At 31.4% G+C, this 27,035-nt stretch overlaps 1 protein-coding gene across 4 annotated transcripts in view; it reads right to left on the bottom strand.

The window, feature by feature from the left end:
• Nucleotides 1-9,312, bottom strand: part of LOC110669375 (uncharacterized) — a 36,244-nt gene extending 26,932 nt beyond the window's left edge. Inside the window, exons 1-2 of one of the 4 annotated variants that reach the window (XR_009148416.1) lie at nt 9,062-9,312; nt 6,293-6,404 (exon numbers count right to left, since the gene is read on the bottom strand). Coding sequence is in view for 2 of the 4 variants with exons in the window: in XM_058146330.1 (XP_058002313.1) it covers nt 6,293-6,404; nt 9,062-9,226 (277 nt within the window). In the remaining 2 variants the exon portion in view is untranslated. The remainder of the gene's footprint in view (nt 1-6,292; nt 6,405-9,061) is intronic. The other 3 variants (XR_009148417.1, XM_058146330.1, XM_058146326.1) reach the window with 3 other exon arrangements.
• Nucleotides 9,313-27,035: the final 17,723 nt, after the last annotated feature.

Raw genomic sequence — 27,035 nt, forward strand, 5'->3', positions numbered from 1 at the left:
CTAGCCACCATCACCAAGATAAATCTCAAGGCGTTGTCCTTTTGTGTTGTTATATAAAACCAAATTAAAGGGACTGTAGTAAAGAAAAAATTAACTAGCATTTTCTAATACGTAAGATCCTCTTGATGAGGCAAGTGCAGAGCATACTGTAGCAAAAGATCAATGAACTAGCATTTTGAAATCAAGAACCTTTGGAAAGGATAAATTGTCCATTATGTTCAAAAAGCAATGTCCAACTAAGTGGAATTCAAATTTTTTTTGTTTCCATTCTTGATTATTAAGATTTATTTGTAAACTATCTAGTAATGCTTTTCTAATTTTTTGAATTATTTACTGGCACATCCACAAATGTGTTTTTCTGCATTTAAGTTCTTTAAACAAGATAGCACCCCTAATACTCATCACTAGCATCTGTCTAAAGTATCCTTTTTTCTAGTATTAGGAATCTTCAAAGGAGGAGGGTCTTGTGCCATCTATTTTAATGTTTGGACAAATGTCGACTGCTCATCACTCTAGGAAAGGGCTTGTTTCTTTAGCATATTTTAAAGGAGGCTAATGTATTTTGACATATGCAAAATAAAGTCCCTTAGATAATTGACAATACAAAGGAACTATTGAATCTTCTTTATCGTTAGATTCTTATTTAGAAACTTGAGAAGTTCCCCAGTGATATGTGGTCTAAGGTGATAATTTCCTTCTTTAAATTTCATCCTAAGAAATTCTATGTTGGACTAGCCTAGATGGCTTTTTTTACTTTGACTACAAAATTCCATATTTTTGGACTAAGGCTTGGAATTGGTCTAGGAGTTATTTATGGGCTAAGACATCTTTTGAAAATAATAAGATGTCATCGATGTAAATTAGAGCACTATGGAAGATGGGCTCAAAGATTTAAACTGTAGCTTTCTAGTGATGGAGCTACCTTAAACCCAAATGGTATTATTGTCCATTGGTATTGGGCATTTGGCATGTAAAGTGCCATCTTATAATGATCTACTAGGTAAATATCTAGTTGCCAAAGCCCAGCCTTCGAATTAAATATTGAAAAGATGTAAACTTCTTGAAGATGAATGAATAAAGAATTGATCTTGGGAAGAGGAAATTTGCCATCCTTCAAGAAGTAATTTAAAGGCTTATAATCAATCACAAGAAATTTCTTTCCTAGAATTTCTTTTTTAAAATAAAAAGCTTGACAGGTCTAGTCTGAATTAATTAGTAGACTTAATGAGACCTTATTAGAGTAGCTATTGACATTCTTATTGAGCTAGTGAGAGATTAGAGAGAGTCATTCTTGGATGGATTGCTTTTATAGGATTGGTATCTTTATTAATTTTAAAAGGGAGCTTGATAAAGAAGCTTTGATTTTTCCATAATGGTGTAGGATGAAGGAATTTGCATGAGAACCTAAGATGATGGTAAGAGACAATCTTTATATTCGTGAAAATTTGATGGAGCTTTAGTTAGTGAGAACATCATAAGGAATGTTATAGAAGATTTAAAAAACCTTTTACATTCTAATCTAGTAGAGAGAATTTGAAACTTTGAGCTTGATGATAAACATAATATCCAATCAGCATATCTTTATTAATATGATCGATATTAATGACCTTTATCCAAATAATATAGTTGGGAAAAAAATATATTCCAATGGGCTTCTTAGTAATGTGATCAATTTTGAATACTTTTCCATTTGTAGCTTTGAAGCATCAAAATGCGAAGTCCATGCTTCATCAGAAGAATGATACAATTCATCATACTATTATGAGCACGAGTACCTATGAATCTAATCATAAGAATAGGTATTTCATACTTGGAAGGCAAAACATGAATTTAGACAAATGAAATTGGGACTGTTGGTTGAGTTGAGAAGCATGGCTCAAAAGTATTGATGCTCAAGAATTCTAATCCTTCTATATCAGAGTGTATCCCTTCCAAAGAAATTCATTCTCTGTTGTAATGCCTTTAAGTGCAAAGTCTGTTTCTTTATATGCTTCTTCTTGTTCTAAAAATAAGAACTCAATATCTACGCTCTTAAGATCTAAATGAGTATTTTGATGGATTTGTTGAATCATATCTAGGCTTCTTTTTCAAGATTCTGAGGACAATCTTTAGAAAAATATCCTTTTTGCCACAGGCAAAATATTTGTTATACCTAAAGGTTTTTCCATAAAAAAATTTTTTCTTGAAAAATCTAACTAATTTTTCTTTGTTGTTTTTTCCATGCTTATATTTTTACTTCTTTTAATAAAACTTCCTTTTGTTTCAGCAAACACAATTCTCGTCTTTACATTTGAGTTGAAGATTGAACTTATTGCACACTTTGTGCAAAACTTCATGTTATCATTGATTCCTTTGAATATCTTTCATTGATCACAAAGCTTGTTAAGTGTGGCAAAGTCATCTGCTGAATTTCTCTTAGAGAGATTCGAGAAATATCTTTCTATGTTGCTAATATGGCTCTTTGCAATTTAGCCTGCAATTGTTCTTGAAGATAAATAATATATGAACTTTTCAGGTTAGGTTCCTTTTCCTCCTAGCATATAATATCGATGACCATTCTCTGTTAATGAAATTCAATATATAACACTTCATCTCAAAGTATTCTTGCCTCATCTGCTTATCTACTAAAGCAACATCTCCAAGGAAATCTGTGTGAATTACTCTAAGGACATTTCTAGCACTTGGAATCTAGTAGAATTGCAATTGCCGATAATGTCCTAACAATTTGAACCAATCTCTAAAGGATATGGTCATTCAAGTAACAAATTCTCAAAGAACATTCGAAAGCTGTGCACTAGGCTTGGTCATTTATATACTAATCCATACTCCAAAATCTAACAGTTTATCTCTCCATTCGGGTGGAAGAATATCATCAAACGTGAACTAAGGTCCACCAGTAAGGTGAACATATGAAACCGCCCATGGATTTTAACCTAGATTTATACCTCCCTCTACTGTTTCTGTAGGGTCTTAATTTTCATTTGATCCTGTAGAAGTGGCCATAAGTAGATTTTTAATATCTACCAAATTTGCTTTAGAATCAAAATCAAAGCATACTTCCTCTTTTTTAAAGGATTCTTTAAACCCAAAATATCTAGCTTAGATGGACATTTCTTGAGGAGGATTTGGTGGTTGCATCGGTTGTTTGTCTTTTCATTTATTGGATGAAGGTTTCTTTTCTTCTATTGATTCAAAAGACGATAAGTTTTTTTGTAGGTTATGGTTATGTTTGAAAAGGTGATGCTTTATGTTGAGTCTTTTCTTGAAAAAGATCACAAGTCATTCCAAAAGCTAATGACTTAAACATTTGTGATGTTTTTGGCTTATATGATTGGTGGAATGGATTATAGAAGGAAAATGGAAAAGAATAGTTAAATAGGTTTTTTATAAGAGGTGGTGCCTGTTTTTTGGTAGGTTAGATCTACTTCAATACGAGCAATATGAGACTTTAACCTCTTAATTTTTGATTCCTTCTAAAAGAATTCCTAGTCAAATAATTTATGAAGAAAGGTCTATGTCAAGTTGATTGATCCTTGATTGTAGATCTATAATAAGCTTATTGACTTGAGTTGATATAGTATCAATTTTAGTTTCAGTCAATTGTGTCTAACTCACTACCAAGTCAGTTTTAGAGTTTATCTTTTCAAAAAAAAAAATTTGTTAAGCATTAGCATTCAGAGTTTGCCAATTTAGGACTTCTTTTACTTAGCTCAATGGCTTATTTTAGCCCTTAAGTTCAACGGTATGTGGTTGAATGGATAGTTGATAGGCTAATTTCTGGATGGGATTAATATGGTGTTAGAAAGGAGGGAAATTCTCCTCATAAGTCTCCTAGGAGAATTGAGAGAACATTGTACAAAGTGAGACAAGAGGAAGCACCAAAGGAGGAGCAGGAAGAGTTGTCCTATTCTTCTTTTCTCTTTATTTTCTTAGGATTTCTAAGGCCAATTCGTAAATTGACAAAGAATTTCTCTTCACAGTCTCCTTATAGATGCCAAACCAAGCAAAATCTAAAGAAGAATCTCTTCTATGAGCATAGCTCTTGCATAAAAAGAAAAGTTTTTCTTTATTCTTTCTTTCCATTTGGAATAAAGACATCATCATCATCATATTCACATCCATACCCTTCATCACACATGCCAAATCTAGGGACATCCTAAATTAAATGCCCATTTATTTTATCTATGCAAATTGGAGTTCCATTAATATGAAATGTTGCAACATGAATTTTGTCGCATTTTTCTAGGATAGGAGAAATCATGCAAGAATGAAGATAGTTGAAGTCTCTGAAGAACTTTCAAGACTTTTAAAAACTATCTTGATAGTTCCATCAGTTTGCCTGTGAAAAGTTAGTTTTGATGTTTAGATCGGATGAGAATTGTTATAAATCTTCTCATAATTAGTAAGGTACTCCAAGTGAATCTTACTAATTCATCTCTTGATAGTTGTCTTGGGATCTACACAACAGTTGGAGTAGTCTCTGTATCTGTAAGGATATACAAAGCGTCTAAAAAAACACTAGGTTGGGATAGATCAATAGCATAATCTTGAAGCTTACAGATGATCTGGTGGTGCAAAGTTGCCGACATAGAAGATAATATTTATTCTACACCTACTAGTTGGACTACCTTTAGTGTTGTAGGTAGAATAGGATCTTGCAAAGACATGTTGTAATTTGGGAAGAAAGCAAGTACCATACTTTCAGCATGTAGAGTTATTATGCAAGTTCTAATAACAACATGCTTATAATGAAGAAATCTAATGTCCAACAAAGAAAGTCTGGCAGTTATTAGCAATTCATGTCTACCATGGAGTGTTAGCACTATTCAAACTAATTTAAAGTGCAAATGGAAATATCCTTATCTTTTCCATTGCAGAATGAAAAGGGAGAGAATTTCAAGAGTCACATAATGCTCTGTTGTTATAGATCACAAAGCACACAAATTTAATCCAAAAGTTTGTATGTACTCTTTTGCTGTAATTCTTCTTGAAAAATAAGAAATTGAATACTTCAAGTAAAAAAATCTAGATTGTTTGTAAATATTGTAGAAGCTTAAGAGTGGAAGAATTGATTCTTCTACTCGTACTCCCTCAAGAATATGAGAAATTTCAATAAGATTATTTATTTTAGATGCTTAGGTTCTTCTATAAAAAGGGGATAAGCAAAGAGAAAAAATAAGATTAACAAGATTAAGTGAAGATGATTCTGAGACTAAGGTTAAAGAAGACGTTGGTGTTACGCAAATCATGATTGTTATAGGTTCTCCTTACTCATCAACTAAACCTTATACATACACTCCTAACTGGAAAAATCAAAGTCGAACTAAAATAATAAGTATAAGTTCAGTTGGACTTCGAATTATATAATAATAATTTTTTATTATGGTTCTTAAATTTGATTAGAAATGTCAAGAATAGAGCACAACTAATAGAGAAATTATTTAATATAACTGTTGTATGTATAACGGATTAATTTTAACCGTTGATTATGATAAGATCCATGTGAGATCCACTATAATCAATTACTATAATAAAATTCTTGTAAATACAAAAGTTATATTTTAAAATTTTATTGACTAATAAAAAGAGAGAGAGAGAGAGAGAGAGAAAAAGAAGAGGCTAATGTTAAAAGAGAAAAGCTGAATGATAGTACCTTTCATGTTAGGGAAAAAAAAAGAAGCAAAAGGAATCTTGTACAACATAAAAATAAAATTATATAAAAAATAAAACTATGACTTTAGTGCATGTATGAAATCCAAAATAAGTCAGCATTATTTAAAGCACTATAAATGTAATATATTATATTAAAAAAGTTATATAAAAAAACAATGAGAAAGGAAATTTTTTTAATTTTTATTTATTTATGAGACTGATCATATTAATTATATTATTTTAAATTATCACTTTAGTAAACTAATGGTGTTAGAATAAATTAACCTTAAATGCTAATGATGTCAACTACATAATGTCATTCTCATATAAAATTTGAAACATACAAATTTTATAGTGTTAAAATATGGAATCATACATTAAAAAAAAAAAAAAGAAATCATATTAATTTTTTATTATTTTTTTACATATTGACATCAATATTTAATGTCATCAATATTTTTCATATGATATTTTTTTATTGAAATTTAAGTTTAAGATTTAAAGCTCTGAAAATACAATTTTAATATTATTAAATTAAAGTTAATTATTATAATTTGATGGTGTATTTTTACTAATAAAATATTTATATACTTTATGAATAAAGTAAAATAAAAAGAAAAAGAAGGAAAAGAAAGGCTACCTAATGGAATGATTGAGAGAGACAAAGGAATTGTAAGAATAGCTTTTCTTCCATACTGATCCGATAGATTCCCAATTAGTGGAGTAATCACAACCGATCCCAATCCTATGATCTGCAAAAATTACATACTATTAGTTATATTCGTTTTTATTCATTCTAGAAATTAAAAAAATAATTTTAATTAAAAAAATATATATGGGGAATCAAGAAAAAAAAATTCCACCCATGATTTGATAATTTCACCCCTATTTACTTCTTTAATAATAAAAAAAAAATCCTAAAGAAAATATAAGTAAATTATCATGAATGCAGTGAATTATAATAAAAGGTAGTCACATATTTTCCTAATTCTTATTAATGAATATAGTAATTTTTAACATAATTTACTAATTCATTTGATCCAATGTGATTTGCAATTCATTTTAATATATATTTAACTTAAAAAAAATTCTATATAAGGCATTTTTATTTTAATGTTATAGTCATGTTCCTAGTGAATTTAGACCCAACAATATGTTAATCCACTTAAATTACTTTTTTTGCTTTTTTTTTTAATATTTAGGTTCTGTTTATTTTGTAAAAAAAAATAATTTATATATAAAAATATTTTTAAATAATATTTTTTATTATTTAATTATAATATTAAACTAATAATATATTTATATCATGTATATATAAGTATTTTCACAGTTTAATAAGATTATAAAGTTTAAAAAATAGAAAATAATTTTTTTAAAATTTATTTTCTTTAAAAATCATTTAATTTTTATTTTGATTAAGAAAATATTCTTTTATGAAAAAAATTAATAAAAAAATTTTTAATTAATTTTGATTGAGATGATTATAGTATCATTAAATTAAAACTCATTTATTAATCAAAATCCTCTTTAATATATGTAAATATTTTATAATATTTTAATAGTCTGCCTTAGAATAGTCCTTCAAAATTCATTGTAGTATAAGACTGACTCAAAATTTTATCATTAAAATAATTTTCCAAAAAAAAAGTTTTTTTTTGAGTGAATAAATATAAAATGACTTATAAATTAACTTGAATATGATCCAAAATATTTTTTATATTAGTGATTGATAAATAATGCACAAAGTTGGAGACCAATTACGTTGCTGCTGCTGATTGGTTACCTGGCCATGACAATGGAGGGGATGGCCCAAGTAATCATTTTGTCCAAAAATAAGTGAATATAATGGATAGGCTTCCCCTTTTGGTGCAAACCACACACTCTAAAGCAAAATAAAGTTAGTGAGGTCTTTATATTTCATGACTAAGATGGTTTTTTTTTTTTAAATTATTATTTAGCCTTTTAATTTTTAATATAATTAATTAATAAATTTTATTTTAAAAATATATTAATTAGTGTTTATATTTTTTCATTTACTCTTTACTTTTTTTCAATTATTTTAGACATTTTTTAAATTTAATTTAATCTCTATAATTTAAAAATTAAAATTATATAATATTTCTATTTTGTAAGCCATAAATTATTTAGTCTTCACACTAATAATTTCTCTCTTTTAAATATATTGACTAGCAAATAACTTAATTTAAACTAAACGAAAAGAACAAAGAATATATAAATAAAAATATAAAAATTAATTAATATATTTTTAATAAATAATTAATTTTTATTAAAATATAAAAAATAAATAATAATTTTTCTTTTCTTTAAATTGTAGTCTAATTGATCAATCAATCAACAGCTCAGTGAAATATTTTGATATATTAAATTTAAATCTTAATTTAAAGTAATTATATATATGAGAAAAAAATCTGATCTAAGTTGCTGAATGGATTTAGTCACAATAGTAATCAGGACTTCATTATTCACATATATTTTGTTAATTTTCTGAAGTCAAATTAAATCATTTTTAATTTTTAATTCCTAAAAATTTATTGTGAATTAAAGAAATTTCTTTAAATTTCAAATAAACTTATTTTTTATTCGTAATAATCAATAGGTGAAAGACTACAAATTTATTTTACTTAAAAAGTGAGAAATTAAATATAATGAAAAAAAAATAAATTATATATCTTTTAAAATTCAATGAATACTTATTTAATTTAAAAAATATATATATATTAATGTCCATTAATATCTAATTTTCCTTTTAATAATTTCATATGTAAATTATTAATTTTGAGGAATGGTATATTTTTTATTGAATAAAAATAAAATGAATTGTGTAATATAAAAGCTAATTATATAATAAAATTAAGAAATGCTCAACACATTTGTTTGGTAGAAGGTTAAAAGTGATACCTGAAAAGTTATACCTCCTAACTTTTAAAGGTTGAGGGAACATTTTAATTAAGGTCAATAAGAATTTTATATTTAATAGTTAATTTAATAATTATTTTTACTGAATATTTCTACTTTAACAGCTATATAAACAGCTAACCACTAACAATTAATATCCAATAACTAATAGCTAGTAAGATAGCTGATAACTATTTAAACAATTAACAGTTATTAGAACAGCTAATATTGCTGAATATAATCTAAGTATTCAAACAATATTAATGAGAGTAAAGTTATAAAGCTAACAATTACCTCCTTATTAACCTTGTACCAAACATTACCTTCCTCGAAATCAGAATTAAGAGTTAAATATTTATTAGTTCTTCCTAATGACAGTGAAAATTCAACTAAATTAATAGCTATTCCCAAAAATAAAAATGCACATATTCAAGAGTGTAAATCAGATCATCAATAGCAGAGAAGCTGAAAAATAAGAAGAAAAGAAACGTACGGCTTGCTGGAATCCAGAGAGGTAAATGGCAAGTGAGCACTCATCTTGATCAGGGCAAACGGCCACCATGGTGACATCTGTTATGGCCGGAAACACCATGAAGTTGGCTAAGCCTGCGAGGAAGATGGTCACGAAGAGGTGGCTTAGATCTGTAAGCCTCTCCATATCTAGTAATACCCGTTTGTTTTCTAGGAAAATTCAGCAGTATGACATAAAGCTTGCTTTGGAGAGACAAAGCTGCATGGTGGTATGTATTTTTTTTGGCTTTAGCTAGCTTTTTTCTTTTGAGGGACAGAGAAAGGAGAGAGAGAGAAATTTTCCAATAGCTTTAATCAATTTCTCAGGGATTTTTCAATCTCTGAAATAGAAATATGAGCTATAAAGATCTAGAGGAGGAATCTGAGTAGTGGCGGAGCCATAAACTCCATAAACTTTAGTTAGTTGGGTCTACTTCTTTTGAATTTTGATAATTTGTAATTGTTTTAAGGGCTTTTTTATAAAATATTTATCTATTACCTAAAAAATAATAATATATTTCCTAATTAAATTTAATTCTCATAAAAAAATATAGATGTAATTGTATTAAAATAATATCAAACTCAATGGGTTGAAACAAAATAGAATATTTTTATATATATTAGATTGACACCATACTGTAAAAAAAGGATAAATTTTAACAATTGTCCCTGAATTTATATGATTATAACACCACAATCTCTCAACTTAAAAATGTAACATAAAACTGTTGATATCCAATTACTAGTTCCCTAGTTAAATGAAACAAAATAGAATATTTTTATATATATTAGATTGACACCATACTGTAAAAAAAAGGATAAATTTTAACAATTGTCCCTGAATTTATATGATTATAACACCACAATCTCTCAACTTAAAAATGTAACATAAAACTGCTGATATCCAATTACCAGTTCCCTAGTTAAATGCTAACGTGGACAAATCTAATGTGGCGCTTAGTTAGTATTTTTCTCTCCTCTTTCATGCCACGTATAATAAGACCATCCTTCAACTTTATTTGTTATTGTAACACCCATAAATGCATAGTCCTGTGCATTTCACTGTTTCAGTGACCGGTGTCGGTCCGGATAATTAAAAGAATTAGAACCATATTGAAGTCACCTAGAAAAGCCCTGAACAAAAATAAATAGCAATTATATAAAGGCAAAATGGAAATGAAGAAAACAAAGCATAATGGTTTAAATGAGTCAGACATCACAGCGATGGGTGACCGCACCGAGAAGTGACTGCGAGGTCAATTGAAACCATAAATTCGTACGGGACATTGTGACACCGCAGTCCTAAAAATTATTGCGAAGCTAGTGGAAATGAGAAAACCACAGAAAAGAGTTGAGAAGTATGTCAAATAATTATATTAGAGTTTCGGGAGAAATACAGAATTATTGATAAACTGGGTCAGACCGGCGAGGGGCAAATTGGTCAATTCACCCCTAGAGGTGACTCATGACCTAACTGTCTAATAAAATCTGAGAAATGAAAATTTTGAAATATATAATTAAATTGAAAAAGTAGGGAAAAAGAAAGGAAAATAAAAGAAAATAAAATAAAAGATTAATGACATCACCCCCATGACATAAGCACGATCTCATAAATATTATAATTTTTAATTATGGAAAATGGTGGATAAATACTACAAAATAAGACAAAATTATAACGTAAAAATTTGGTCTTCTTCCTCATGGGTTGCCGCCACTCTCTCTTTCTCTAATTCTCTTACATTTCCACCATTGTTAACCCTTAAAAGCTTGGTTTCTCCTCCCTTCCTCACCATAAAAACCCTAACCTCCAACATTAAAGTTTGATTGCAGACATTGGTGGAGTGATTAGCAACTAAAAGAAGAAGAAAAGAAAGAGAATTTGAGAATTAGAGAATCCATAAATTAAGTTATGTATAAATTAGTTTTAAATCCTTAAATACTACTTGAAATTGAGTTGAGATGCATGGAAATTGTGAAGAAAATGAAAATAATCTTGCATTAATGATGGGTAGAGAATTCAACCAGCCATGGGTATGGTTGGAATTGATGGTGTTTATTTAAATTAAACATAAACTAGAGCTTAAATAATGTGATAGGTATGGTTAATATGTATCTTGTATCTTATACATATTTTATTAATAAAAAGGCAATATCACTTTTCTGTTTACATAATATATTTATGTGTAATAGAAAAGGTCCATTGATATTTTGTTAGAAATTCTATTCTTAAGTTGTTAAGAATATGAGTGACAGTATTTCTAGCACAAAGTATCATAAATTGGTTCACAATCGAGGATACTTCACATAGGACATGATTTATCCAGAAAGATTGTATTCATGTTTGTTCCCAAGGTATTTATATGAAATATAAATAAGATGGAATGGTGAGTCTCATGCCATATAACAAACATGATAGGCACTTATACATGATAAGTAGGCCAAACTAGTGACACTTATGACAAGCACGTGGAGTTTACTTATGTCAATACATTGTCATAAATCATATCAGTGCATATAATCTTTAGACCTGAGATAACACAGTTATCTTGTATATAGGCGGTTTGAGTTTGATACTGCTTTCATACTTATACTGTGTATGGGTATATGGGCATGTATTAGCTCCTACTAGTTATATATGGAGGTAGGTGTTGATCAAGATGGAATCTGTTACCCTAAGTAAATAGGGATAAAATCCTATGTTCATTTAATTGTTCTTGATGTTTCAAGTTCCTGGCTAGGATAGACAGATTTAATCAGAAAAGAGTTTCTAATGAGAAAATCTTTTTAATCAACAATTAGAATTAAAAGATAATATAATATTCATAGCAAATGGGGTTTGACATAAACCATGACTCCAGCTCGAATTGAGATTTTGTAACAGAGAGATTCTAGTGTATGGTAACATATGATTAAAGGTTCATTTAAGATATTCCTTATTACTGATTGGGTGGCCATGGCATGCTATGCTAGGTGTTAACCATAGTCTATGAGATGCCTAAAATGACTTAGAGAAATCATTTATGGTGAGAAAGAGTTCTGATGATATTAAGAGTTAATATCATATATCATTGTCAATTAGTGATGAGCCTAGTGAGTCACTCACATGCACAAGTAATCACCAAGTTAAATGTGATTTAATTAATTAGTTAAAGAGTTTAATTGATTAATTAAATAGGTTTGGTTTGTAATTAGATTGCAAAGTCCCTAGCATGGCTTGAAACCAAATCTAGGTTATTGGATATATAGTATAAGTTAAATTTATATTTAAAGCATTTAAATATGAATTTAATTACGAGAAATTAATTAATAGAGATTAATTAATTAATTTATATTTGATATAAATTGATTAGAAGAGGAGAAATAATTATTTTGGGTTGAGAACTCAAAATTACAACACAAAAGTAATTTGGTCATTTCATAGGGTGACATATGGCACCATGAGATGGTGACACATGGCACCATATAAGCTTGCCATTTGTCTTCCAATCATGTAAGATGATCAAAGTCAAGATTAAATCTAGCTTTGACACTTGGCATAATGTGATTGGGTAAATTAAACTAAGATGCAATCAGAAGATGACATGTGGCAAGGGTTTTAAGTGATGACCTAATTATATGATGTGATGTTATGAAAGAATAACATAACAATTTGATTTTTCTCTCAAAGGTACTGCCACCTAAGAGGCTCTCTTCCTCTCTTCTTCTTCATCTCTCATTAATTCAAAGAGAATTGCCCATATTCTCTTGAATTAAAATTGTTAGAAATTGTTTCTAGTGTCCTATATACATCTACAACCTCTCTAAAGGCAAATCCCTAATTTCTAATTGGTTGGCAAGGCTTGAGAAGCTGTTCAAGAGGCTACCATTGGTGATCTTGGTGTAGACAAACTAGAGGGATAACATTTGGCATCCTAGGTGCTTCACAAAGGTACCAAACACATCTACAGTGCATCAAAAAGGTTAATGCACATGTTCTTGAATTAATCTAGGGTTCTAATGAATTAATCTGTTAATTCAAAAATCTTAAATGGCAAATGTAGATCCTAATACATATTAAAAGGGTTTTAATATGCAATTGAACATTGAAATCAATTAGGTAAATAATGAATCTTATATGATGCATGAGACACTAGAAGAAAATTTTTGAATTCAATGTTCTAATCTAATAATTTTCATGCTTCTGCTTCTTCAAATATGTTAAGTGACATCAAATTTCATGGAATTGTGATGATTGGATAAATTAGGGTTCTTGGCCATTAAAAATTAGGGGGAAATTTGAGGAAAATTGGTAGTTGATGCAATGGGACCTAATTGAAACTTGAAATGGTCAATTGAGGCCAAATGGAGTGTGTTGGAGTGATGAGAATTGAAATCAAATTCGGATTGGTGAGAGTCAATTCTGGACAGCCAGACCTAGGTCCACTTCAGGGACTAAAACTATAATTCTACCACTCCAATTGGTGTAAGGCCAATTGTATATGAAAGTAGACACATAATGTCACAATCCTTATGTAGAAACCCTATCCTAAAAATAACTTTAAGTTAGTGAACAATTAGGTGAAACTCGGAATTGGCACTCTGTCACTGTACAAAAATGATCAAATAAATAGTGTTTGTTCATTTAGCCATAACTTGGTGTAGGAAGGTCCAAATGACCTAAATTTTATACCGATGGAAATCTGAGACATAACACTACAAATTTTATGAAGAACACAAATCCAAATTCTGATCATAACCCATCTGAAAAGTGAGCTACAATCAGCACACCAAAACTGTCATAACCAGAATTGTGCCCAGAATTCTGGGTTGTAATGAATCTGGCCAGCCTTAGAAAAATAGGCATAACTTGAGCTACAAAACTCCAAATGGAGTGATTCAAAAAGAGAATTAAAGCTAAGACAATAAAGAACAACTTTGATGAAGGACATTTAGCCAAATTCCTATAGTGACCAGACCAATGGAACAATAGAAAATAATGACCAAAAACTGAATTTTTGGATTTGCACCTAGGGAAATTAGAAATTGAATTGGCAAACAATGCCAACAAAATTGACACCCAAAATATGGTATATGGGTGCAATTAGAATTAATAAACCTATTAAGTATGGAAAAGTCAATATTTTGACTTAAATAGTGACATGAATAGTGCCACTATACACAAAAATGCAAAGGACCTGAATTTATACACCGTAATGAGTAGGATAAGTTTGCAAAGAAATTATTGGAATTTAATTATTAGAAATGGATACTGAAGCACTTTAAATTTATGTGTTTCAGTTGGAAAGGGATCTTCAAAGTAGAAACAAAAATTTGAGTAAATTGAGTCAACAAAAGAGGTTTGTGCACAACTAGTTTTAAATTGTTCATGTTTTGCATATTTTATTTGATCAAATGATTTTAGTTTCTTTATGTATTATGTTTACCAATTATTGAATTTATTTCAAATATTATTGAAATGTGTTATGGTATGAACAAGTTTAGTTTTGGAAAATAAAATTAATTATGATTTTATTTTGTTATGAATTGAATGAAACTGGCTTCAGAAAAATTTTGATTGAAATACATTTACATGATTTACATGGAAAATTTGATTTGAAAAATGGTTTATACTTAACCTGGGAAATGGATTAAATATGTTTTGAATTGTGATGGGCGTAAAAAAATTATTGGATATTAGAATTGACTTTGAATTGAATTGTATTGTGATTTATGCTCATAAAAAGGACAAAGAGATTCATGATGTCTTTTATATCTTACTATAGATGCTTGACTAGGTTATTACCCATCCCTCATTTGTTGAGGAGACACTGGAGTTAGCTCTGTTTTGATTACCATGGTACGTATACATGCTTAGATTCTCCTCTTATTAGAGGTTAGATATAAGTTTTTCTTGGCCCTTTCGGAAGTTACATTGTTGTGCTGTTGTAATGTGCACGATGATTCGATCTCCCCGATCATAGAGAGTTAGAATCACGATTCGACCTCCCGATCATAGGGAGTTAGAATCATGATTTGACCTCCCCGACCATAGGGAGTTAGAATCGCTTTGAAAATGGCCCTTACGGATTAGTCCGACATAGTTAGTGAGATAAAAAATGATTTTGGAAAGTGAGAAATGGTGATTTTAAACTGTTATTTGAGTAAAATTGATTTGAAAGAGACTATTTGTTTTGTAATAACTATTTTCATAGTTGATGGAATTGTTTTAAATGACCAATTATTATTGGAAAAATTTTAATTATTGACCAAGATCACTTAATTATTTGATTTGTACCATTGAAAATATTGACTTAATTCTATGATTTTTGAAAAAATCAACATTTTCAATTTTTGTTCTGAATTGTCACCGTATATATATTTTTTATATATACTTTAAATTATAGTTGTAAACCACTGAGTTCACCACTCAGCAATAGCTTTATATGCTATCGCAAGTGAAAGGACTATAGAACAGCTGAGTAAGATTCCTTGAAGACTCATTGGGATTAGCTCCGGGTATATCATAGGTATACCTTTGTACGTTAGATTTTGATGTATGCATGTAATTATATGTATGTAATTTATTTGAGCAATTGCACGAGAACTTTTATAATATTATTTTGAGTGTGTAATTAAAATGCAAATTATTGTAATATAAATTTGAGATTTTATTTACCTATATATTATTGTAATATTAATTTTATTATCCTAATGAGTATGATATTTAAATTTCTTCCTGAGTTTTGAAATTCATGTATGGTTTTCCTTATAAAAAGTGTGGCTTGAAAATTAAATCGAGTTGATTGAGTCGAATTGGGAGATGAAATTGAGTTTATTGGAGTTGTGGTTGAGAAAACATACTGGAAGTATTTTTCTTTTCAGGTTTTGAATAACTGTTTTCTCAAAATACAGTCGGCACTCTGCCGAAATTTTGAAAAATTTTCGTAACATCAGATTTTAATCGAAGATTTGATCCATGACCAAAATTTTAATTAAAGGATTTTTAATAAATATTCAACGTTCCCACCACTATAAAAATGATCAAAAATTATTTTAAAATCTCTTATAGTATAATTAATGGGTTACCGGCAGATGAAGTATAGTAATTCATTAGGTATACTACGGGAGCATGTTATGCCTTACGGAGGAGTAAGGTGTGACAGTTATAATATCATTGTTTTTCAACTTTGTCATTTTCACGCTATTATTCTTCGACTTTGCCATTTGTAATATCATTATTCCACAACTTTACATCAATATAACACCATTGTGGTTTAAAACCATATTCTCATGATCTCATCCAATATAAATATACCATAGCTAGAATTTTTAATATTAATTTGTCTATTGACCAATATAATTTTTTTAATATATTTTTTAAAATTTGTTAGTATATTTAACTTTTTTACATTTTTTATTGGAAATGGCATATTGTTAAAAAAAAATAAAGAAACTATTGTTAATTAGTCTTTATTTTTTTAACAATATGTTATTTATAATAAGAAATATAAAAAAAAATAAATATACTACCAAAATTATATATATATATATATATATATATATATATATATATATATATATATATATATATATATATATATAAACAATAATAGTGTTACATTAATAATTGTTATAATTATGTAAAGTTGTGGGACAATGGTGTTACAAATGACAAAGTTGAAGGACAATGGTATTATAACTAATAAAATTGACTGATGGTCATGTTACACATGGCATGAAAGAGAGGAGAGAAGCTAACTAAGCGTCACGTTAATTTTGTCCAAATCAGCATTTAACTGGGGAACCTGTGATTAAAAGTCAAAGGGATTTTACTGTACAAAATTTAAAAGTTAAGAGAGTTTTATGTTACAATTTTAAGTTGAAGAACTATGATGTTACAATTGTATAAGTTAAAGAATTATGATATTGCAAAAAAAATAGAGTATTAGCAATGGATCCGTCATTAATCCGTTGTTGAAGTCCAATAGCGACAAGATTTTCAGTGACATTTCTTAATTCATTGTTAATTCGAAGCTAATTCAAAAAATTAACTTTTAGTGACAAATTTTAACCTGTCACTAAAACCCTCATATCTAAAATATCATCGATAAATTCGTCGCTAATCAATATTTTTGTAATAGAATTTTAATCCGTCGTTAAATTCGTAATTGATATTTGTGTTTTCTTTTAGTGAATGAATTAAAATAACTTTTACCTGATTAATTTATTAAAATTTTAAGCTAATTAAGTGAAGAAAATAAAATAATATCCATAAAATGAATTAAAGAGAAATTTTAATCATTTACCTAATTTACAAATTACAAACCAATTTTTAATTGAAATCAATAAAATTTGAATGATGCTACAAGAAAATAGGCCTTTTGTGAGGAAAAATTTTCCCATTAAAACTGTAAATCTACAACTATTTGCGGCGAATAAAAACTTGCCACAAGGTTACCACTAGAATAATCAATATATATATATATATATATATATATATATATATATATATATATATATATATATATATATAATTTAAAAATCTAGAGAATATATGCATTATACTTTTGTAATAATTAAGTTTTCGTGGAGGAAATAAAATTGAATTTAGAGAATCTAGTAAGGACAAATGCCATTAATCCTTGTTATATATCTTTCTTCATATTTAAAGGGTAAGAAATAGGAAGATCTTAAGTTCGAATCTTATTATTCACCTATTTAAAATAGTTTATTTTTATGTTGAGAATGGGAGATAAATAATGATGCATATCTTCATAATTAATTTCACTCATAACTCAAATTAGTGAATTTGAATTCAATAATTATAGAAAATTTAATTAAAATTATGAGATCTCAAGTTAGATTAAATTAAAATTTAAAAAAAAAATAAGTGTTTAAACTCAAAAAAGTTGTTAAGGTTAAATGAGTATGAATAAATTAAAACTCATTTATAACTCAAGTTAATATGAAGTTATAGTTATTTATATCTTGATATATTGTATAGTAAATTTAATTATAAATTATAAAAAAATTGTGTAAAAAGAAATTTTATAAAATAACCCTTTTATCTAAATTTTAATTAGAATTAAATTTATTTTTTATGCACTTTTCAAAAGATATAAAATGTGAAATATTTCCTTTTATATAAATAAAATTTGTGTACGCTTCCATATTTGTTTTTATTCTTTCCCTATGTCCCAATCCTCCTACCTAATGAGAAAAAGAAAAAGTATGTCTATACATAGCACGGGATACAACTGTTAGCGCTATGTCAGAGTCACTTGTGGTCTTATTGTGTTTTGAAGTATTGAGGCTACTAGCAAGGACGTAGAGAGACTGTTGTTAAGATCCTTTGCACTTACTAGTATTGGAATAGTAAAGTTATTAATATGGATTAATTATTAAATAATGTATTTTTTAAATTATTTACTAAAATGATGTGAATATGAAATTGTTTACAATTTTAATATTAACTTGAAAAAACATCAGTATTTTCAAGGTTTATATTAACCACAAAACCACCAGTTGCAAAATCACTTTTAATGCGAATTGAAATCATGTGTCAGCATTGTGTGTCATCGTACAGGTGGAGGAAATTCATACAATGTGTCATTATGTACGTGTAGAAATTTATATCAAAGTGTATTAGATTAATTATGAAAATGCTATTTAAAATTATGTTTTCTTAAATATGTGTTAGAACTTTAAATTATGCAAAATGCAGAGAATTTATTCTCTCCAATGGCACACTGAATCTTGAATGCAAATTTAAGTTACTTCTCCTCATAATACATATTTAAGAAGTATGAGGGGATTACAAAGCTTTTAGAGCTCTCCCATACTTTCATATTAAGTTTTTATTTTCTTCTCTCTTCTCTCTTATAAAATAATCTTCTTTACAGTTCATATCACGAATGATTAATGTATATAGAATTTTTTTTTTAAAAAACTATTATCTTATATTTATTAATTTTTTTATCTATTTGTTGTATATTTATCAATTTTATACTTATTTGTTGTAATAAATAAATATATAAATATGTATTTTGATAAATTTGTATTTATATTTTTTTCCAATAATTATAAAAAAAATTAATCTTATATTTATCAAATTTTATTTTCAATTTTTTTAAAATTTATCAAAACTTTACAATTTAATATATATAACACTGATTTAATAAATATAACAAAAAATATATATATATATATATAACATTAAAATTTTAAAATCTTAATAAAAAGTAACAATATATATTAATGCAAAAAATGTTAAAAAAATTGATATTTATCAATTTCATTTTATGCTAATTTTTATTTTCCATAATTTTTTTAAAAAATTCATATTTATATCACTAAAATTATCATAAAAAGGTAAATATATCAACATACTAATGTATTTTTAACTAATTATCACAGCTTGCATATATAACACTAAATCTATCACTTAATTTAACATATATGTTAATAACATTATCAAAAATAAAATATTAAACAATAATAACAATAACAATTTACATTAAAATTTAAAATTGTACCTTGATTATAATAAAGCTTCCTAATCCAAAATTCTAATAGCGGTGCAACTTCAATTTTGTGTATAATATAAAAAGAATTAAGTTGGATTTATAAAAAGAAAAAAAATTCCAGTAGATAGAAAACCTGTATTCAAGAGAAACAAAACTCTAATGTTTGATAAAGAGAACTTCTACCTTTTAAACCCAGCTAAGCCTCTTTCAAATTGTTCACGGGCATGTGCGTGTGTCACGGGGAAACAGTTTCACAACCCAAAACCGTGCGGCACTTATTCTCTCCAACAAGTCAGTCTCTCAAAGTGTCCCAAAGATCACTCGGCAACAACCCCACACACAAGTCACAATGGCTGAAACAAACTCAAGCGATCAAAACACAAACAACCAACAATCACACAACAACCATACAAAACATGCACACGTAAAGAAAGGTAGAAGAAAGAGAATAATTGATGCAAAGGACTACTTCTTGCATTGCTTGAAATTCAGCTGTACAATTGCCAAAAGTAAAACTCTCACAAAGTGTTTCTCTCGCACACTCTTGCCCTCTCACCCGAAAATGGGACCAAGTCCCTCTATATACATGAATTGGCTGCCCCCTAATGATGTCTAACATGTGGCCAAGCTTAAAGCATTTCAAAATGTACAAATAAAATATTCAAGGGAAGGGAGTGATTGACAAGAGGATGCAGTTGCACTTGCCACCTCATTCCAGCCGTAGCATTTAAATTGGGCAAGGGAGGGAAATCTTAGCGCCTTGGCATTGGTCCCAAGTGGGCTGGTCCACCTCATGCCCCCCACATGGGCTAGTACTCCTCACTTCACGCTGCATGGTTTGGGCTTCTTTCCCATGCACGTAGATATATGGACTCCACTTGCCGTATCACATGCGCCCCACCTTGCATGCAAATGTGTTTGTTCCACCGGCCATCTCACATGTGCACCACTTTGGTGCTTAGGTCATCAATGTGCGCTCCCACATTCAAGCAAGTGCTTCATGCTCGTGAATGTATTGGTGCCACTTGCCGTTCCATGTGCTGCCCACCTTGCATGTCCCACATGGGAAGCACCACACTTGGCTACCTTGCCTTCACGTTGCATGGTTCATGCATGCAAATTCCACTTGGCCGCCACACATGGTCCCATTTAGTGGTCTTGGCACCACTTACCATAGCACATGGCCTCCACTAAATGGTTTATGTCACCATGATGCGTCCCACTAATTCACTCCCATGCACATAATTTGGCTTCACGTGCCCATGCAATTCACGTCCCTCTCCTCAATATCTCGGGCACTATTGTCCCATGCACACACATTAGCTTCACTTGGGTAGCCTTCAAGCAAAAATTGTTGGACTTTTGGGGCAATAAATTTAGGGGTAACACTCTTCCCCACTCAACCAGGCAACGCCCCCATTGCCTCAAGTTGGTAGCGCCTCACATGTTCTTCACGCTGCCTCCTTCTAGGCAGTGAACCTCGTTTCCTGCCCTACGGACCCATAGCACCTTCTAGCTGACCAATCTTCCCCATTTGATTGGCTTATTTCTCGTCCAGTAGCTTCAACCCGTTTGCCACCAAATTGGCCAGTTGACATGCCCATTCGGTCAACTGCCATGAATGACCTCCCCAGTCAAAATTTCCTTGAAATTGCCCTCATCGCCTGGGACTCCTCTCATGTCCCTGAGACCTATTGCCCTCAGCCTTTCTCTTGGCCTTGCGCCTATTCTTGCTCTTCCTTGAGCAATTTTGCCTCAGTCTGTCTTGCTTCGACAATGCCACTTCTTCTGGATTCTTCCCTTCAACGGCATCCCCCATGCCATTATCCTGCTCCCCATCCTCGCTAGGACCATCATTCAGGCCAACTAACCTCATAGGACCATCACATATTCTTCACGCTGCCTCCTTTTAGGCAGTGAACCTCGTTTCCTGCCCTACGGACCCGTAGCACCTTCTAGCTGACCAATCTTCCCCATTTGATTAGCTTATTTCTCGTCCAGTAGCTTCAACCCGTTTGCCACCAAATTGGCCAGTTGACATGCCCATTCGGTCAACTGCCATGAATGACCTCCCCAGTCAAAATTTCCTTGAAATTGCCCTCATCGCTTGGGACTCCTCTCATGTCCCTGAGACCCATTGCCCTCAGCCTTTCTCTTGGCCTTGCGCCTATTCCTGCTCTTCCTTGAGCAATTTTGCCTCGGTCTGTCTTGCTTCGGCAATGCCACTTCTTCTGGATTCTTCCCTTCAATGACATCCCCCATGCCATCATCCTACTCCCCATCCTCGCTAGGACCATCATTCGGGCCAACTAACCTCATGGCACTAAGCGAACAATACCGCAAGCTCCTTATGCTTGCTGGCTCCGGTGGTGGAGAAGGCTGTTTCGGCTCTCTATCCATGGTCAATAACGCTGTCTTCTTTGGATAATCCCTTGCCTTGTGCGGTCCATCACACAGGAAGCACTTCAACACAGGCCTCTCACCTCTTTGGTCCTCCTTCGTGCTGTGGAAGTTCTTCTCCTTTGGCTTGCTAACGTGGGTCTCTCCCCCACTTGTCTCATCTCGTGGCTGAGGCTTGCTCTTTTCACTCCTCTGAAACTCCACAAGTGATTCGGCAATTGCAATGGCAGCAACAAGGTCTTAGGCACCAAGTCTTTCAACCTCAAGCTTCACCCAAGTTTAAAGTCCATCTTTGAATAAAAATAGTGCTTCTGAATCTGGGTAGTCGAGTATCTCCAAAATAATCTCTGAAAACTCCTTGACATACTCACGTATGGTTCCTTTTTGCGTGAGCCATCTAAGCTTGGCCCTAGCTTCATTAGTTGCATTCTCGGGATAAAATTGCCTCTTCAATTCTCTTTTGAATTCTTCCCACGTCCGAATGCTACAAGTACCCTTCTCCATATTGGCCATTCTTCTCCTCCACCATACCATAGCACTTTCGGCCAAATAGAGTGGAGCGTGGTCCACCTTTCGTGCATCTTCCTCAACTCTAAGAGCACAAAAGTACTGGTCCAAAGTCCACAAGAAGTTATCAATTTCACGTGCACTCCTTGCACCTTTGAAAGCACTTGGCTTGAGTATCTCCACCCTTGCCGTAGGGATAGTGAGAGTAGGGTGAGGATTGGTCCCAACTCCTTGGGCCACCAATCTCTGAAGCAACACAAGTTCATCCCGAACATCCTTTATGTCCTCATGCATCTTCTTTACCTCTTCTTTGAGCAAACGGTTCTCTTCCCTCATGGTGGACACTTCCTCAGCATGGACAATTCTTAGAGCCTCACTCTCATTGGCCACCTTGTCAAGGGCTTCATTGAGTGTAACTTGTAGTTTTTCATGGCTTTCCTCCATCTCTTCTACAAGCTCCAACAGCTGGCTCTCCAGCTCCTCAAATCTATCGTCCCCATTGACCAAGTGTCGCTCAACTCTGGCCAATCTAATCTCAACGTCCCCCATCTCATCTCTCGCCTGAGAAGGGTCCCTTGATTTGGCCCGCCCCTTCCTCCTTGCACTAGCCATTTGTCTTTCCACCAACGAGGTACCACCTTCATACGTTTGGTCACCCAAATCAGCCATCCTGTCAAGACTCACTCCAACGCTCTGATACCAACTGTCACAGGGGAACAGTTTCACAACCCAAAACTCCTCCCAAAACTGTGTGGCACTTGCTCTCTCCAACAAGTCAACCTCTCAAAGTGTCCCAAAGATCACTCGGCAACAACCCCACACACAAGTCACAATGGCTGAAACAAACTCAAGCAACCAAAACACAAACAACCAATAATCACACAACAACCATACACAATATGCACACGTAAAAAAAGGTAGAAGAAAGAGAACAATTGATGCAAAGGACTACTTTTTACATTGCTTGAAATTCGGTTGTCCAATTGCCAAAAGTAAAACTCTCACAAAGTGTTTCTCTCGCACACTCTCACCCTCTCTCCCGAAAATGGGACGAAGTCCCTCTATATACATGAACCGGCTGCCCCCTAATGATGTCTAACATGTGGCCAAGCTTAAAGCATTTCAAAATGTACAAATAAAATATTCAAGGGAAGGGAGTGATGGACAAGAGGATGCGGCTGCACTTACCACCTCATTCTAGCCATAACATTTGAATTGGGCAAGGAAGGGAAATCTTGGCACCTTGGCATTGGTCCCAAGTGGGCTGGTCCACCTCAATTGCCCCACATGGGCTGGCACTCCTCACTTCACGTTGCAGAGTTTGGGCTTTTTTCCCATACACATAGATATGTGGACTCCACTTGCCGTATCACATGCGCCCCACCTTGCATGCAAGTGTGTTTGTTCCACCGGCCACCTCACATGCGCACCACTTTGATGCTTAGGTCATCAATGTGCGCTCCCACATTCAAGCAAGTGCTTCATGTACGTGAATGTGTTGGTGCCACTTGTCGTTCCATGTGCTGCCCACCTTGCCTGTCCCACATGGGCGGCACCACACTTAGCCACCTTGCCTTCACGTTGCATGGTTCATGCATGCAAATTCCACTTGGCTGCTGCACATGCTCCCATTTAGTGGTCTTGGCACCACTTGCCGTAGCACATGGCCTCCACTAAATGGCTTTATGTCACCATGATGCGTCCCACTAATTCACTCCCATGCACATAATTTGGCTTCACGTGCCCATGCAATTCACGTCCCTCTCCCGAATATCTCGGCCACTATTGTCCCATGCACACACATTAGCTTCACTTGGGCAGCCTTCAAGCAAAAATTGTTGGACTTTTGGCGCAATAAATTTAGGGGTAACACGTGGCAGAGAAGGGATAAATTCCTAGCTAAATTTTCATTTTCAACACTGCTAGGTGACTTTTGTGTTGCTTTTGAAACCATTAATTCAACTAGCTATTTCTATGTTCCAAGTCTGCCTGAATATTGTTCTGAAAACACCAATTCAAATGGTTATTTCTTTGTGCCAAGCCTGCCTTGATCAACGTGATGTGAAATGACCTAAAGCTATCATTTTGACTAGCAGTTTTGTGATGGTCTTTCTCCTGTACGCTAACACACTGATAGTAACCTTGAAAGTACTTCTTCAACTAGCGTTTTCTCTTGCACAACATTATTCTTGTAAATAGTTTAGATTTCACATTACAATGGTAAATATTTTAAAAAAAATACATTATTTAAATAATTAATCCTATTAATCTTCTAAACACTAGCTATAAAGCACGATTATGAGAAGTTGAAATAAGGTTGATATGAAAACATTGAGTAATTATCATAAGCGATCATTCAATTTTATGAGTGTTTTCATAAAAATTACTAAACTTTAATTTCATAAAACTCTCAAAACTTCAATTTGATTTTGTAAAGTTTTTCATATTAACCTATTAATCAGTCAACTATTTTAAAACTAAAATTAACTAGTAGTTGCTGGTGGTAAAGAAACGAAGAAAAGAGAGGAGTTTGATAGTGATAGGTGTAGCTAGATGCGTTTTATACATCCTATTTTCTTTTTTCTTTTTTTTTAAGTTAATACAATAAGATAATTTTATTTATAAAATAGTTGAAAAGTAGATTAACTTGGAAACTTTTAATTTTCTATTATAATAACTTTTATAAAATCAAATTGAAATTCAGTAAGCTTTAATAAAAGAAATTAAAGTTGAGTAATTTTTATGAAAATATTTATAAAATCGAGTAATCACGTGTAATATTTACCCAAAAAACATTTCCTCCAAAAAACATAGTCTTCAAAAAATTTATTGATGACTTGGTACAAAACCATTTGCGAAAAAAGAAGAGTATTTATAGAAACATTCTTTTAAGATGTTAATAATTTTTAAATAAAATATTTATATTAAAATTTATGTTAAATTAATTATATATAATTAAAATAATAAATATATAAATGTTAATATAAATATTCAATTAAAAAGTTGTTATATTCATTTTTTATATAAAGTCTTGAGCTTATATTTATATTTATAAATTTTACACAGACCATTATTTTATAGAAAAAAAAAAACCATTATGATAAATGTTAACTGCTAAAAGGTTTTTTTTTTTTTAATTGCAATTATACATTAATCAGAAGGAAGCCAAGGGATACATAACCTTAGCTAGTATTTGAACCAGCCAATTGCTAGGAAGACTCCCACTAAAATACAATTTTGAAATAGAGTCAGCTATTCGATTAGCCTCCCCATTTACAAGCGAAAGATAAATGAAATCAAAGAAAGGGAAATGGTATTTTATTTCATGAAAAATAATTTATACATAAAAAATATTTTTTATGAAAATGTAACAACCCAAAAATAAAATAATAATAATAAATAAATAAATTAATTAAAAATTAAATTAAACATTTAAAATTTTAAATTTTAAATTTTTCCAGGAATGAATTTGGACAATATGTCTATCAAGGTTCATTCCCAGAAAAAAAAAAAAAAAAAAAACCTAGCAGCCCCCCCCCCCTTTAAACTCTCTTCCGTCACTCTCCCTCCCCCTCCCTTTTTCCTTCAGACCGGCAAGCCTCCAGCCATCATGGCCAATCGGCGAGGCATTCCCCCCACCTTGGGCAACGTTGGCGAGCTGCTAGCTGGCCGGAGCAGCGCCGGCAGTGGTGCAAATGGAGGAGTTTTCCCCATCAACGCGCGCAAAGTGGGCAGCAATTTTTCGACGCGATTCTAGCTTCATCTGACATCCGATCGAGGCGATTTAGGTGTTATTGGAAAGCTTGTTCTGAGAGCTTTCTTTTGATATCAATTTTGCAGCAAATGGAGGTCGGATGAGTGAGATATAGAGGAGAGAAGTTTCGAGTTTTTCAAGCTTTTGGGTCAGATCTAGGACGATCCGATCGTTGGATTGACGATCCGAGACCACCTATGGACTGAGGGAGAGGAGAGAAACATGATGGTATAATCAGATCTGGCAAATGTCACCTGCGACCGGCGGTCGGCCAATGTGCGCGGTAGTTCCGGCGGTGGCTCCGGTGAGCTTTGGAGATGATTCAACTTATAGCAGCTTCCTCATAAATTTTTGAAATTTTTGAGACACAGATAAGCTTCGGGTAAGATTATTTTCATTATTTCTCTGTCTGTGGAGCATAAATGCAGTGTTTCTTAAACAGGAAAAATTGGAGAAAAATTCTAAGAAAAATATATGATGAAAGTAAAATTATTTGGAGATATTTTATGGTGTTTGTTGAATTTTTGAGTGATTGTAGAATATTTTTGAAAAGTATAGATGGATTTTAGTTAGATTTTTAGCATGTGGGCATATAAGATTATTTGAAATTATGATATTTAAATTTTATATGTTTGGTTGAAGCTTGAGGATAGAGGTTTAAATATGTGAATATTTAATTGGGTTGAATTAAGAATATGTTAGCTGTTGGAAACTTATGGAATTGAGTAATATTCTTGAATAAAATATTCATGGGTGATTAGAAAATTACAATTACATTTGTAATAGTTTTA

This window comes from Hevea brasiliensis, chromosome 1, assembly GCF_030052815.1.
Source record: "Hevea brasiliensis isolate MT/VB/25A 57/8 chromosome 1, ASM3005281v1, whole genome shotgun sequence".
NCBI classification, from domain to species: domain Eukaryota; kingdom Viridiplantae; phylum Streptophyta; class Magnoliopsida; order Malpighiales; family Euphorbiaceae; genus Hevea; species Hevea brasiliensis.